General features: G+C 39.7%; 1 protein-coding gene across 1 annotated transcript; it reads right to left on the minus strand.

The window, feature by feature from the left end:
• Window positions 1–701: 701 nt before the first annotated feature.
• On the minus strand, window positions 702–9,467 carry c5h1orf210 (chromosome 5 C1orf210 homolog). The gene is made up of 4 exons (XM_074634980.1): window positions 9,290–9,467; window positions 3,739–4,312; window positions 3,326–3,520; window positions 702–2,213 (listed from the first exon to the last, which is right to left on the minus strand). The coding sequence occupies exons 2-4, from the start codon at window positions 3,791–3,793 to the stop codon at window positions 2,005–2,007; spliced, it is 459 nt and encodes a 152-aa protein (XP_074491081.1). The 5' UTR covers window positions 3,794–4,312; window positions 9,290–9,467; the 3' UTR covers window positions 702–2,004.
• Between the last annotated feature and the right edge of the window lie 4,160 nt (window positions 9,468–13,627).

Raw genomic sequence — 13,627 nt, forward strand, 5'->3', positions numbered from 1 at the left:
ACAGAATACCATAATTTTACATGCCGCTTCGTTTCCGACTGTCACTCATCTTGTCTGCTATTCGCGCACCGCTCTCCTCTCCCTCCTGCTCTGTACATGTAGACCATCAGCTCACCGTGCACCCCCGCCCCTCCCTGCTTGATGGTATGATCCTTGTCTGTCATCACCTGATTGGTCGCACGGATGTCATTAACACAACATTCAGTCACAGTCAGTGCATGGAGTGCCCGTGGCGCGGAGAAAATTGTCCTATCATTCTGCCTTGAATTAATAATTTTTTTTTTAAAAATGGCTCTTGGACGGGAACCGGCTCTTATCGTTCACTTAAAAGAGCCGGCTCAAAGAGCCGACTCGTTCGTGACTGACACATCACTACTGTAGGCTAATTGAGCAGGCCTACATTTTTTATCTAGCAGTAGTTGTACCAGGGAATGAAATTAGCACCTGCCACCTGCCAAATACAGGGTAAATGTTGGCTGTGTCAGTTAAACATTTCAGGTCACCTGCCACCATGGCAGACAGGTTTTCCTTATATTAAGAAATATTATTTCTAAAAAGCAATTCTAAAGCCTAAATTAAATATAAGGTAACACTTCATTTTACAGGTCTGAAAATGTCATTAATTAGGTGATAGTTAGCAAGTAGTTGAAATTTCTTTGAAATTACTGCCAAATTATTACCCAATATTTACCTCAAAACTGATCGAAAATTACTTTATTATAAACATTATTTAATAATTACATTCCGCTATTTCTCAATAGCTATTCATTTATTCAATACAGTTCCAGGAAAAGAATACAAAGTTTATTGATCTGCTTTATTTCCATGACAGCTGATAAATTGATGATAATTAGCAAATAACATTTTGAAATTTCTTAAAAAAAAACTCCCTGAATTATGACATCAGCTACCAGGTTACATTTGTGTAGACAATAAGTCACACAATGGTGAAATTTGTGTCTGATCAGAAGTGTCTTTTATTAGTTTTGGTTTTCCAAATATAGTCATGGATTAAGGTTACATGATATATTCCATAATTCTACAGTCTGGTACCACTGACTCAGTGTTTACAATTCAAAACCTAGATTTCAGAAGTGGCAGACAAACGAAATTAGTGGCCGGTAGAAATATTCAGTGACCTGCCACAATGGCAGGTGAGGAAAAATGTTAATTTCAGACCCTGAGTTGTACCTCTTTTTTTCAAACGTATTTAACGTTGTAGGCTACTTTATGGCACATAAAAAACGCAATGATGCTGTAACAACACAATGTAAAAGATACAAACTGAATTTTCTCGTGTGTAGCTGTTGCTTTGAAATCTCTCTTATAAGGAAAGATGGCCACCACTTTACTGAGTATCATGTTGCTACTCAGAGCACTTTATAAATGTTGAATTGGCTTTTAATCAATCATGTTATACACCCATGCATACTGTATTTACACTTTTGCTTATGTGTCACTAACAAAACATGGCAGTGCAAAGTGTTTACATTCAGCAACTGTGTATATTTTGCTAAATCATACAATTTTTCAATCAAGTCAGCCAAACACGGATCAACAGATACAAAGGTGATTGGTTAATGTTCATATTTACAAAAAAAACCTTTGATTTATTTTTTCAGTCCTTTAAAAATTGTTGCTGTTTCTGGACAAATTTCTTTAATTATCTTATAACTAAGAGTAATAGTAACAGTAACAGTATACTGACAAATAAGGCTTGACACAAACGACCTCTATTTTTTAATGGGGACTTTTATGGATCCTTAAATCGTGCATTGAGAACTATACTGCTTTAATAATGCACCTTGCATTACATCATTCTGTGCTGCCTTAAAATGACACTTGACCACTGGTATTTACATTTTTATGTTTTCCTAACTTTTTTTTTTTTACCCATTTTGTGATTGACAATATGAATCCTACTCAAGAATAAAGAAAAGTTGGGAGTGGAGTCGGTGGTTGAGGGGTTTATACGACAGCCGAGGAGGTGTAGAGAAAGTCCTGCTAAGCGATTGTAAATTCAATTTCATCCATCTCTTCCTCTGTGTCCTCTGTGTCCTCCATGTTCTCCGCTGCTCTTTCAGCCCTCGCTCTCTCACTGGCTGGGATGTAGTTGTCCTCAATGAAGCCGTCATCGTCTTCCTCGCCCCCGGGTGGGATGCAGTGAGGGTTAATTCCACGTCCCCCATGCATGGCGAATTCCACTTCCAGGCCTGGAAGATAGAAACACAAGAGTTGTAGCGAGTTGTACTGCATTACAAGCATTTAATGGTAAGTCCTATATGTCGTTCTGACAGTGACAGTGGGGTTGGTGTTTAGAAAAGTGACTAATGCTTGGATTTGTGTCATTAGACGAAGTTTGACAAAAATGTTACTCCCAAATTACTTTATAATGATTATTGTTTTATCAGAGCACAAGCGGAGTGTGTGTCTTATATAAAAATCATCACATTTTCCATCTTATTGAAATGTTGCACAACAAGGTGTAAACTCAACATTGACATCACCTTATAAAGTTGTATTAGGTCAATACCAGTGGCTTATTTACACACCCAACTTTGTCTGTCTGACGTTTGGTGCTGGGTCAGGTAGCGTACACTCAGTTTATCAGAACTTTTAGCGAAAAACAGCAGGCCGTAAAACTAAAACAATAAGCTGAAATACACTAAAATGATCCATAAGGTCTAGCTTTTTTATTGATAATTTGTATGCATTTTAATATTTATTCCAGACTTAAAGGAACAGTCACATTTCGGGGCACCGCATAGAATAAATGGAATATAATATTCATAACTATGTTTTTATTAGCGTATAATCACCTGAAACTAAGAATCATGTTTTTGTTAGCTTATATGATCCCTTCATATCTACATAGTGAGCGGGTCCTGCCATGTTGCACCGCCATGTTTCTACAGTAGCGCAGAACGGACAAACCAAACACTGGCTCTAGAGAGAGCCTTTCATGTTTTTACGTTTCCTGAAGCCCACCGTCCTAAACGCTTGTGAAACTGTGGTAGAGTGAGCTGCAGAGTGCAAAACCGCGGTACCACCAGCCGCCATCTGACTTCCGTTGCTTTTAAAGTAGTGTTATTATGGTAAGGATGGCCTCTGAGTGAGGCGAACGGCATTACCACGGTTTGCACTCGGCGGCTCACGTTACCGCAGTCTTGGAAAGGGAGGAATGAGCGAAGGGGTACTCAGTTGGTTGCAATCTTCGACCACACTGCTATAATCCTCCACACTGTACCTTTAAATGTAAAAGCTTTCGTGAACTACTGCACAAATAAAATGAAGGTTTGTTGTTTTATGGGTAAAAAAAACAAACCTGATGGGTCATACTGGCTGACGGAGTCTGTCTCCGTCAGCCTTGTGTGCCTGTAGCTGGCCAGGTAGCGCCGGACCACCTGGCATTTAGCCAGGAGGGCGATGAGAATGGAGACAGAGATGGCTGTGCACAGGACGGCCACCAGGAACTCCCAGTTGTGACTCTGGTATTTGGCTGTCTGGCTTGCCAAAGTGGCTGCAAGAGAGGAAAATGAATCACATCCTTGTCACTGTGGAAAGCACCTAAATAACCAAATGTCAGCTTAATCCCACCTCAAATCAGACATTTAACCCTCTATCATTCATTTGAAGATGTCTGTCTTTACCAAAAAAGTATCTATCTTCTGATTTAGACTAAACTGTCGATATTTCTGAGGACAAATGAATTGTTTCTGTTTGTAACTGAATTCTTACCATTTTGTGTGGCATTTGGTGTAGCTGTAGCGAGCACGGTTGATGACGGTTCCATCTGGCTTTGCTCTTGTTTATGCCGTCTCTTTTGGGGAGTGACTTCTCCTGTGTGGCTCAATTTGTTTCTTGTTAGATGCTCTTGCTTTGGGGCACCATCAACTCTAGCATGAAGCCATAGATCATGGGTACATATCACACATGAAAGAACAATTTCTGTGACCTGCTAATTGAGAGCTTTTGACCTCCTGTAACTGAAGCTGTAAAGGAGGTTTTAATTCCTTTCACCAACTAATGTTTTGCAATGTGCAACGCTGCTTAGTGTTGTATTGTCTTAAGCAGATAAAAGATAAATGGGATCAGAGGGAAATGTTGCAGGGCAGGCATCTCCCCAGATGAGGGAGGTAGTTGTCTGGAAGATTTCTGTTGACCAGGAGTGAGTTAAACCTTCAAAGCTCCACTAGGTGGCAAGGTTGAGTGACAGGGGACTCCTGGGTTCAGTAACAAGTGAAAGGTGGTGGTAGCATTATCATCCAAGTTGAAATATGAGCCAGCGTGCTCTTGCTGCAGTCAAACGAGCCTTTAGAGAAAGTGTGAAAGAGAAATAGTGAATTAAATTAGTATGAATCACACACATTTACACACTTGCACACAAAGCATCTTGCAAAAAGAAAAGAAATCTGCTTTTTCAGTTTTTATCAGTAAACTACACTGTCCCTATATCCCATGTGTACTCTGACTTTCAATTCTTTTGGACTCATTGTGCCAGCAAATGCATATTTTATAACTGAACCACACAAAACGAACATGAAAAGTCAAATGACCTAAATATTTCACTTAGTATGTATGAAGAGTGAGAGTGTCATCACAAAAAAGGAGACGCTGCCTGGATCCTCTAAATCCAGAAGTCATAATTGAGAACAAGCTGTCAGGAGCTCAGGAGGGTATCATTCACAACAGGAAAAGTGTGTCGCAAACAGGAAGTCCCACATACTGCAGGACCTTCCTCTGTAGGTCGTCTAGCTGACACAAAAACGCTGGCAACTTCACTACTTTGTGTGTGTGGTGTGTGTGTCTGTGTGCGAAAGAATCTGACAATATATCCTTCTCAGCTCCCTACAATACAGGAGCCACATAGTTAATGATTGTCAAAGCACAATAATATCATACTGGACATTATTTGTTTACAACAGTAAACATGACACACGGCCTGCGATGCAGATGGGAAATGCCATCAAATATGTCCAACATTATGTTTTAACATTTTGTGAAATACAATCTGGCTAGCTTAGCTTAGCACAAAGACTGGAAACAGGGGGAAACAGACTCCATGAATCACTTATATAGAATCTTCTTAACCTTTCAGGGTATTTACTTAATTATTAATTATTATTTTCTACGTGCTGTTTTCTTTTTCTTTTCTTTTTTTCTCTACATTTATTTATTTATTTAATTAATTTATTTATTCAAGGTTTCTATCTTACCACCGTGCACTTTACTACTGTAGTACTTGTTAGTTTTAATTTTAACTAACTAATTAAATTATTTAAAAAAATATTTGTATGTTATTTTTTTCTGTAACTTTACCTCTAGGGGTGGGAAGAAGGCTGGACCTGTCTCTGTGTGGGAGTGGGAGGCCATGTGTATGTGTTTATTTATGTATGTACATATTAAATGTTAAATATAAGATACATTTTTTTTTGTATTATGGCAGCAGTGTTATGTTTTGTTATGTTTGTTATGCTGTTTGGAAAAAAGGAATACAAATAGTTTTCCAAAAAAAGATAACAAAACTCCCCTGCCAATAATTAACACGTTATTTCTTGTTTCTTTAATCCATACACAAAAATCAACAGTTTTACAGACGTCTCTTTTACAATGGTGGACTATGGGGGAAATGCTTTTTAGGCCGCAGGGGGATTTTACTTTGCAATACCATGAGTTGCCACTGGAAAAAATTGGATGCAAGGCTGAGCGGCGACGCACTTGACCCTGCTTAAAATGGATATTGTCATTTATGGATTAATCAAGTGAGTTATTATATAATTAGGAGGTGAGTTTTGTTACCTTTGGACAGAGCCAGGCTAGCTGTTTCCCCCTGTTTCTAGTCTTTGTGTTAACCTAAGCTGACTCCTGGCTGTAGCTCTATATTACAGAGCAGACATGAGAGTGGTGTTGATCTTCTCTTGTAACTCTCCGCAAGAAAGTGAAAAAGCACATTTCCATAATGTCGAACTATACAGTATAGCTTTTGTTTGAAAGAGCTATTTGCAAATTTGCCATTTGCAATTTGATATTTGCATGCCTGAGTGTACAGGTCAGCTGCCTGTGTTTACAGTAGAGCTGTGAGGATGCAGTCAGACAAGTTCTCCACTGTGTACTAACTGTAGTTTATGTTTAACATGCCTTGCTATTGCCTGGATTTCTGATGTGTTTTTAACCTGTATTGTTTACTAAAAGATGTTCCAGACCCTGGTTTTAAAGGACATAATAGATTTTTTTCCATAATTTATGTTTTCCAGATATTTTTAAACAAAGACTATCTAAATTTTACACCCAATAAAAAAAAGACCATTTGTTAGCTGTAATGCAAATTCAAGCTCAAATTCGTCTTTCATTTCAAGGACTCTACATGTGTCTTGCTTTCGGTTTGCACATTTGCTAAGCTGGTTTGCAATGAACAGAAGCAGGCGTTCCGGAGGTATCGGTTGTGGGCCTGAATCTGTGTTAAAGGAATAGTTCAACACTTTTGGAAATTTGCTTCTTCACTTTCTTCCTGTAAATTAGATGAGAGGTTTGATACCATTCTCATGTCTGTACACTAAATATGAAGCTACAGCCAGGAGGCGGTTAGCGTAGCTTAGCTCAAAGACTGTCCAAAGGTAACAAACTCTGCCATCCAGCACCTTTACAGCTCACTAATTAACACAATATCAGTTGTTTGTTGAATCCTCTGTCTTGAAAACAGGTCATTTAAAATCCTTTCTCCAAAATGTGGTTGTTACATTCTGTTTCAGTCCAGGTTAAGATTTTAGTGTGTGTCTCTCTCTCTCTCTGTTTTGGCTCTGAAGTGTTTCTTCACAGCAAGAGGGATCCGGCTTCTTAGCACCAGCCATTAGTCCTCTTCCCCTTCGTCTTCTACAGCTATTCTCCTCAGCAGTGTTGGCTGTAAACACAGCAACAGGGCTGCCTTTATCTCTTCCTGTCCTGTCCTCACACAGGCAAAGCACAACAAAACATACACACCAAGCAGCACAGGACCGGGAGAAGCCTGGGAGCGACAAATCTTTGTGTGTCAGATAGTGTTTTTGTGAGCTCTACTGTGCACCGCAGTTAGTGTTTGTATGTGAACATGCATGTGTAAGAGCTTTGCCCGCAATAGTCTGTGTTTGAATATCATTCTCAAAGCCGACGAGTCAGTTTTTCTTAGTCATTCTTTGTTTCAGTGCCCCAAATTGTGAGTGGAGTGTCAGTTTATAGACACTAATGATGGCCAGAGGGGGTGTACAATGTTCTTTCTGTCATCAAACCGAATTAAACATCAAAATTAGATTCTGCTCGCTGAGTGTGATCACATTCCTTTGAACAGACAAATTAACTGTAAAAATTTTATGGTTAGAAATTTGATTATGCTGATTGAGAGATGTGTGGAAAATAAGCTCATTTAATAAGTACTGAACTTCAGTACAATTTGAGTACTTGAGTACTCCTACTTTATGCAACGGTATACTTTTATTTCAAGGAGAAAGAGAGGAGTGAGCCTAGGGGTACTCAGTTGGTTGCAATCTGCAATCACACCACTAGATGCCACCAAATCCTACACACTGCTCCCTTCAGTGCCAAATGGTCCAATATTTCACCAAAAAAGTGCCAAATTCAAATTTTATGTAGCAGAACCTTCTCTTTTCATCTTTCCTGCCCCATTAATCATCTTGTAACCCCTCAGATTTCTTGTGACCTGCTGCAGGAGGCCAGAACCCTAAATTGAGAATCACTTGATTAACAACTGAACTGTATATAAAGTAGCTACACCAGTAAAATGCTACTTATGCATTGATGCATCAGTATTATCTAATAATGTAAGTATAATAATAATATCAGTCGAAAATAACACTACTTCTGATACTTTAACTACAAATTCCTGATAATACTTCTGTACTTTCACTGAAGTAGACTTTCTACATGGTTGTATCAGTAGTTTTAAAGGATCTGACTACCTCTTCTATCACTGAACTAATGTATTAAAGAGCTTGATTTGAGTAAAAAAACATAATGGGATTACATTTAAAAAGTGCATTTTGAAAACTGCTCACACATAATGCACAGGTTTCGTATAACAAATCACACAAAGCATACTTGACTGAGCAAACATCTCTCTCTCTCTCCCTGGCTAAGATAATCATAGATTTTCATACGCCACAGAAAATCAAAGAGACGTCCTTCTGTTGACCCTCGACCCGACAACCCACAGAGCGACATGCAACAAGCCTCCCTCTTATCCCACTGCCAAGATCTGTATTTCTGTCTTGTTTTGAAAATGTGTGGAGGAGTCGGGCTGTGCTGTGCTATTGTTTGTCATAATGGCATAAGGTCTGATAGTGCAGTGAGTTAAACACCAGCTGGCAGAGACATTGTTTATGAGATTATGTAACTCACACACTAACTCAAACTCACAGAGCCTATATAAAATATCTGAATGATAATTCAACTATTGTACTTTTGCTTTTTTCCCCCTTTAAGTTTAATTGATGCAGGGTCATAATAGCTCAAGTGAAGTGTACTCAAATGTCATGTTTGGTTTTTGCCTTTCAGCCATGGAATAATGGCAGTGTCAACAGAGAGACCGCAGGGACACAATGAGTAAAAGCCAACCCCAGTATCGTTAAGCTAATTAAACAACACGCATAACCTGCATCATGAGCACAAACTATGATGTTTGGTATTTAAAGATTAGCTTTAGCTCCTGGCTCTTTTATAGAATAACGTAGATCTGAATGTGGGCTTCTATGACAGTGAAAAGATAATAAACAAATGTAGTGAAAGTGAGTTGCTATAATGGTGCATGACTGTTTTGGGTGAAAACAGCAAGAGGACAACATGCAGCAGGTGCAGCAAAAGGTTTGGCTAAAACACTTTGGCTATGTGTCTTTTCTGTATTGAGAAAGAATGGCCTTCATGAACTGCTATAGCACTAAACAACTGCAATATAGAACAATTTATACAAGTGTTTATATTGGTGCTTATATCAATGTTTTCAGCTAAGTCAGTCAAGTACATTTTACTGGCAATGCCTTCTTCAGTCGATCCCCCTTTTTGGTCAAAAGCCAAAGTAAACAAATCTATCTGACAATTTATGGTTTGGGGCATTTTCAATGCGCATTTTAAGCATGTTTTAGTACATTATTTGCTACCTATTGCATTAACAGTTCACAAGATAAGCTGTAACCCAACAAGCAAGTCAAGACAGTCATGTGATCTTTGCATAGTGCAACAGTGTGTAGACAAGCCTGTCAAAGCTCCCACTTTTAGAAGAGCAGCTGTTGATTTCTAGTCTTACCTGGTCACCTGTCGGTGTAGTTTCCTCTAGCTTCAGCGAGTTCACCTGCTGTCTGTCCGCTCTCAAATTTCAAATCTGCCTCAACTACATTTTGTTTTGCTTTGTCTGTAAAATGGAGAAATGTTGTGCAAAGGTTGAACGAAGTGTGCTCTCTATAGCAGCTTCCCAGAAGGACAAGTTAATGAGTAACTTTGTAACTAAGGTGTGCTCCCTCCCGCCTACTAGTGCGACTCTCTGTCCAATGGCACAGCAGATCAGGTCAGAGGCAATGCTGTCACTCAGTGGTGCCAAACCAGGAAGACGTAAAATATGACTTATGAGCAATATGTCATATTTTAAATGGTAAACAGCAGTGTGCATTTGTAAATGAAACTGTAAGCAACCAGTCAAACCTGCTTTTTTGCAAATATGTTCTGTTAGTGTAGAAACCGTGCCAGTGGGTAATCAAGTTATCTTGTTTGATATCTACTTTGTGTGAGTGTAGTTTAGTTTGTACGCCCGCCAGGCACCACGCCTTGCTTTTGTTGATCTGAAATGTAAACCCTTTCCTCAGTCTTTGTCAGATGAGAGGGGAAATCAGACAAGATAGTGGCGGCAAGGAGTTTTGTTTATTTAAGACGTACAGCCTGAGGGGAGAGAACAGACCTCTGGTGGCTCCGAAAGGAAAAGCGAGGTGACCCTGAAAACAATAGGGCCACTTCCTGGCCACGCTGCATCTTTACATCTCCCTCTTTCCCTCCCTCCGTATGTTCCAGGATGCTTCTGCTGCATGTCTTGGGGCAGATGGCAGGGACGAGGACAGTAAAATGATAACTCAGCATCAGCTGAAAGAAGCGATAGGGTTTTCCCACCACAGATACTAGAGGCTGTTTGTCATTGGCTGACTGTTAGATTATTATAGTCATGCCCTGCGTTATCTATTCAGTATATTTCAGAAAGACCTGTTTATTGATTTATTGTACTTTAACGGTCATTGTGGATAAATTTGGTCAGTGCAGCAGAAGTGTAGAGTTGAATTGGGTTAAGAACAAGGATGAATAGAGGTGAATATCTTTATTAATGCGTTAACTTGGGGGCAGCAGAAACAAGCTGTTAACACCACTAACATATCACCTTTTATCTTCTTAGCAAAGAGTTGCGTATTTACACGGTGTGTAAATATGTGTAATGCAGAGTAGCGTTAGCATTCATTTCAAGATGTGTTTGTGTCCACCTGAAGTCCAATATGCACCTCTTTTAGCTCTAATTTTTGCTCCACCAACTCAAGATGAGAAACATATTTGGCTCTTAAGCTGCTAAATGCTCCCAATGTGCAGTGTGATCCCTGTAAGTAGAACACACTGTAAATAATGCAACAGTCAAATAAGTAAAGGTGCACCTTCAAGATATAGTGTGTAGGATTTGGCTGCATCTAGTGGTGTGGTTGCAGATTGCAACCAACTGAGTACCCCTCCGCTCACTCCTCTCCTCTCCAAGACTGCGGTAACGTGAGCTGCCGAGTTCAAAGCTGTGGTAACATCGTTCACCTCGCTCAGAGGCCATCCCTACCATAATAACACTATTTTAGGAGCAACTGAAGTCAGGAAGCTGCTTGCGGTGCCACGGTTTTGCACTCTGCGGCTCACGTTACCACAGTTTCACAAGCGTATCGGAAAACCACAGTGACCTTCACGTAATGTAAAAATGCAAAAGGCTCTCGCTAGAGCTAGTGTTCGTCCGTTGTTTGTTAGGTTTGTCCTTTCTGGGTTCCTGTAGAAACATGGCGGTGCAACATGGTGGACTCTGTGAAGAGGACCCGCTCTAAAACACATTTAGACAGCTGTGATAATTGTCTAATCAGAAAGATATTCAAGTTCTGATTTTTCAAATAATTAAGATAGCAGCTTTGGACATACATTTAATGTCAAATGTTTCGATAGTAATGTCTTCAGTCCATTTTCAGCAGGGAAACATAAACAAGGTCATTAATGGCACCGGTGGAGCTGTACTCAGATTTTAATCTCGAAAAGATTTTTGGAGGAGACCATGGGCATTCCCCCACTTTTTCTACCATGGGATGTTTACTGTTTGTCCTCTCAGTGAAGTGGTGGAGGTGGGGTCTGAGGTCACGGCCCCTTCTGTGGAGAGATGTGAAGGCCTTGCTAAGTCCTTTAAGAGGAGGGAAATAACAACACGTGTCGCACTGAAGGCTATAACAATGGACGGTCGGACTTGAGGAAGAGCTATGTGACAAACAAGCCTGCAACTGGTCATTAAGCATCAAGAACAGATGATCAACAGCGCTCAGCGGGCTCAAATGATTATCACATTTCTTTCTTGTCTGCCACAAAATTCCCTGCTGCAGCCATTGTGATGTGCAAACACCATAAGTGTAAATTTTACAAGGTGTCAGGCGCAAATTGTTCACATTTTTGTGAGTCCATATGCGGGCTCCATCTGGAAATAGGATTATGTTTGTGAGTCTCCCTGCCCATCTGCTTTACATCTGTAAATCTGTTAATGAAACAGCTGCAGTTTTCTTTAAATCCAGGACTATTCTCTTTTATTGCAATGAGTTGTATATTAAATATGATACTCTCTATCTGGGCTCTCTAATTTCATTAATCAAGGTGCCGTGCGAAATGCGCGTCTGCACGCAAAAATAGACCCTTTTGTCTTTTTCTCCTTCATAACCTTCACTCTGCTGCTGGGATGACCCACTTTCAACATAAAGGCTGTTTAAGTTTCATCTAATTTAATCTAATAAAAGAGCTTTCCTGACTATATGTGCTCACGTTACATATACTAACCTGCAGTAGGAGGTGTCTGTATTTGTTTGGTTTGAGCTCCTACCACCTCTTGCAGGTGTAATACTGTATATATAGAAAGAGAAGAAATGGATATTATTAGTATAAGTTTCTCTCTTTGATGGTGGGGGGTGTTTATTTTATTTTATTTAATTTTTTAGAGCTGGATACCAAGAGCATTCGGGTCCGTGTTTAATGACCTGAATGTTTCCCCTGTGAGGAAAATGATTTATCCAAATGGCGTGTTAATCAGTAGTTTATTACCTTACTGTTTGTTTTGGAAGTCATGGTTGTGTGAACGCACTCTAACAGGCTCTAACAAGACGCTGACTGATAAACTCTGCTGTAGAAAAATGTCACAAGCTCAGAAAAACACCCTCTGTGGAAGTGTAAAGACAGAGCTGCATTACAAATGTCTCACTAGGTTGTACTGCAGATCTGCTAAATTAGGGAGATTCATGTAAAAGTATTTTTTATGATATCCAGCTGTGCATTTTTCGAATCCTTCTGTGAATGCTGTGAGAATATTTATGCGGAAAGTGAGAGTGCCTGCAGGATTCAGTAATGGTCCAGCGAGGAATTTGTGTTTTGAAAGTTCTCATATGGTGGTAATAATGACACAGTATGCAAGACGTACTAATACTACTATTTCAGGTTTGCCCTACAAAAGAGATCTGTGCCTGCAGCTCCATCTGCACGAGTCCAGTCTGTGTGCAGACTGGATTATTTAGTGGTGCACACTATTCAGGTTTAAAACAGATAGACTAGATGGACCCATTCTCATGGGTTGTTGGATGGAAGCCTCTAGAAAGCTTAAAGGATAACTTTGGTATTTTCAACATGGACCCTATTTTCCCATGTTTTTGTGTCTAACTGACTAATAGGGACAATAATTTCTGAAATTGGTCCAGTAGTGATGGAGAGTGCTTTAGATTGCTGCCACTCACGGGCTGCAATATGGTGCTTTTGGGGCAAGCTGGCACTGTCATTTACGTCCTCTAAAAGTGCTTGTTCTTGCCATGACAGGCTCTAATTGTTATTATAAGTGTCTGACATTATGGAAAGAGTCTTGCTCAAGGAGAAGTCTTGGAGTACAGAAAGCATATAGTGTTATCTAAAAGATTGTCAATGTGGCTTTTCAATGGCTGAGTATTGAGATGATTTCGACGATGTTGATGAGGTCTTTGAAAACCTTCGAATATTTCTCACCAAAGCTACGAAGCCCAATAAATGGTATTCGGGACAGCCCTATCCAGAGTATACGGATATTCAGATTTCACAAGACTTCTTGAGCGAGACTTGGACACAATAACAAACAGACCGGATGAAGCAAATGTATTATTTTATTTCTCTGTAAGGTCCTTTACATAATGTTTTCAGACACTTATAATAACAATCTGAGCCTGTCAGTGGCAAAAACGAGCAGTTTTAGTGAACGTAATGTTACATTGACTGAAATGCTGCTTACTTACTTGTTAAGTGGCTGCCGGTTACAGTTTTATCCTTAAACACTGAACCCATTTCAAAAATGATTGTCCGCATTAGTCACTTG

The sequence above is a fragment of the Sebastes fasciatus genome, chromosome 5, assembly GCF_043250625.1.
Source record: "Sebastes fasciatus isolate fSebFas1 chromosome 5, fSebFas1.pri, whole genome shotgun sequence".
NCBI lineage: Eukaryota > Metazoa > Chordata > Actinopteri > Perciformes > Sebastidae > Sebastes > Sebastes fasciatus.

Excerpts from the sequence above, each read along its gene's own strand:
- c5h1orf210 (XM_074634980.1), bottom strand. The coding sequence starts at position 3,793 with ATGGAACCGTCATCAACCGTGCTCGCTACAGCTACACCAAATGCCACA. Across the intron at positions 3,521-3,738 it reads ACCAAATGCCACACAAAATG|CCACTTTGGCAAGCCAGACA; the intron begins GTAAGAATTCAG and ends CCTCTCTTGCAG. Across the intron at positions 2,214-3,325 it reads CAGCCAGTATGACCCATCAG|GCCTGGAAGTGGAATTCGCC; the intron begins GTTTGTTTTTTT and ends TCTATCTTCCAG.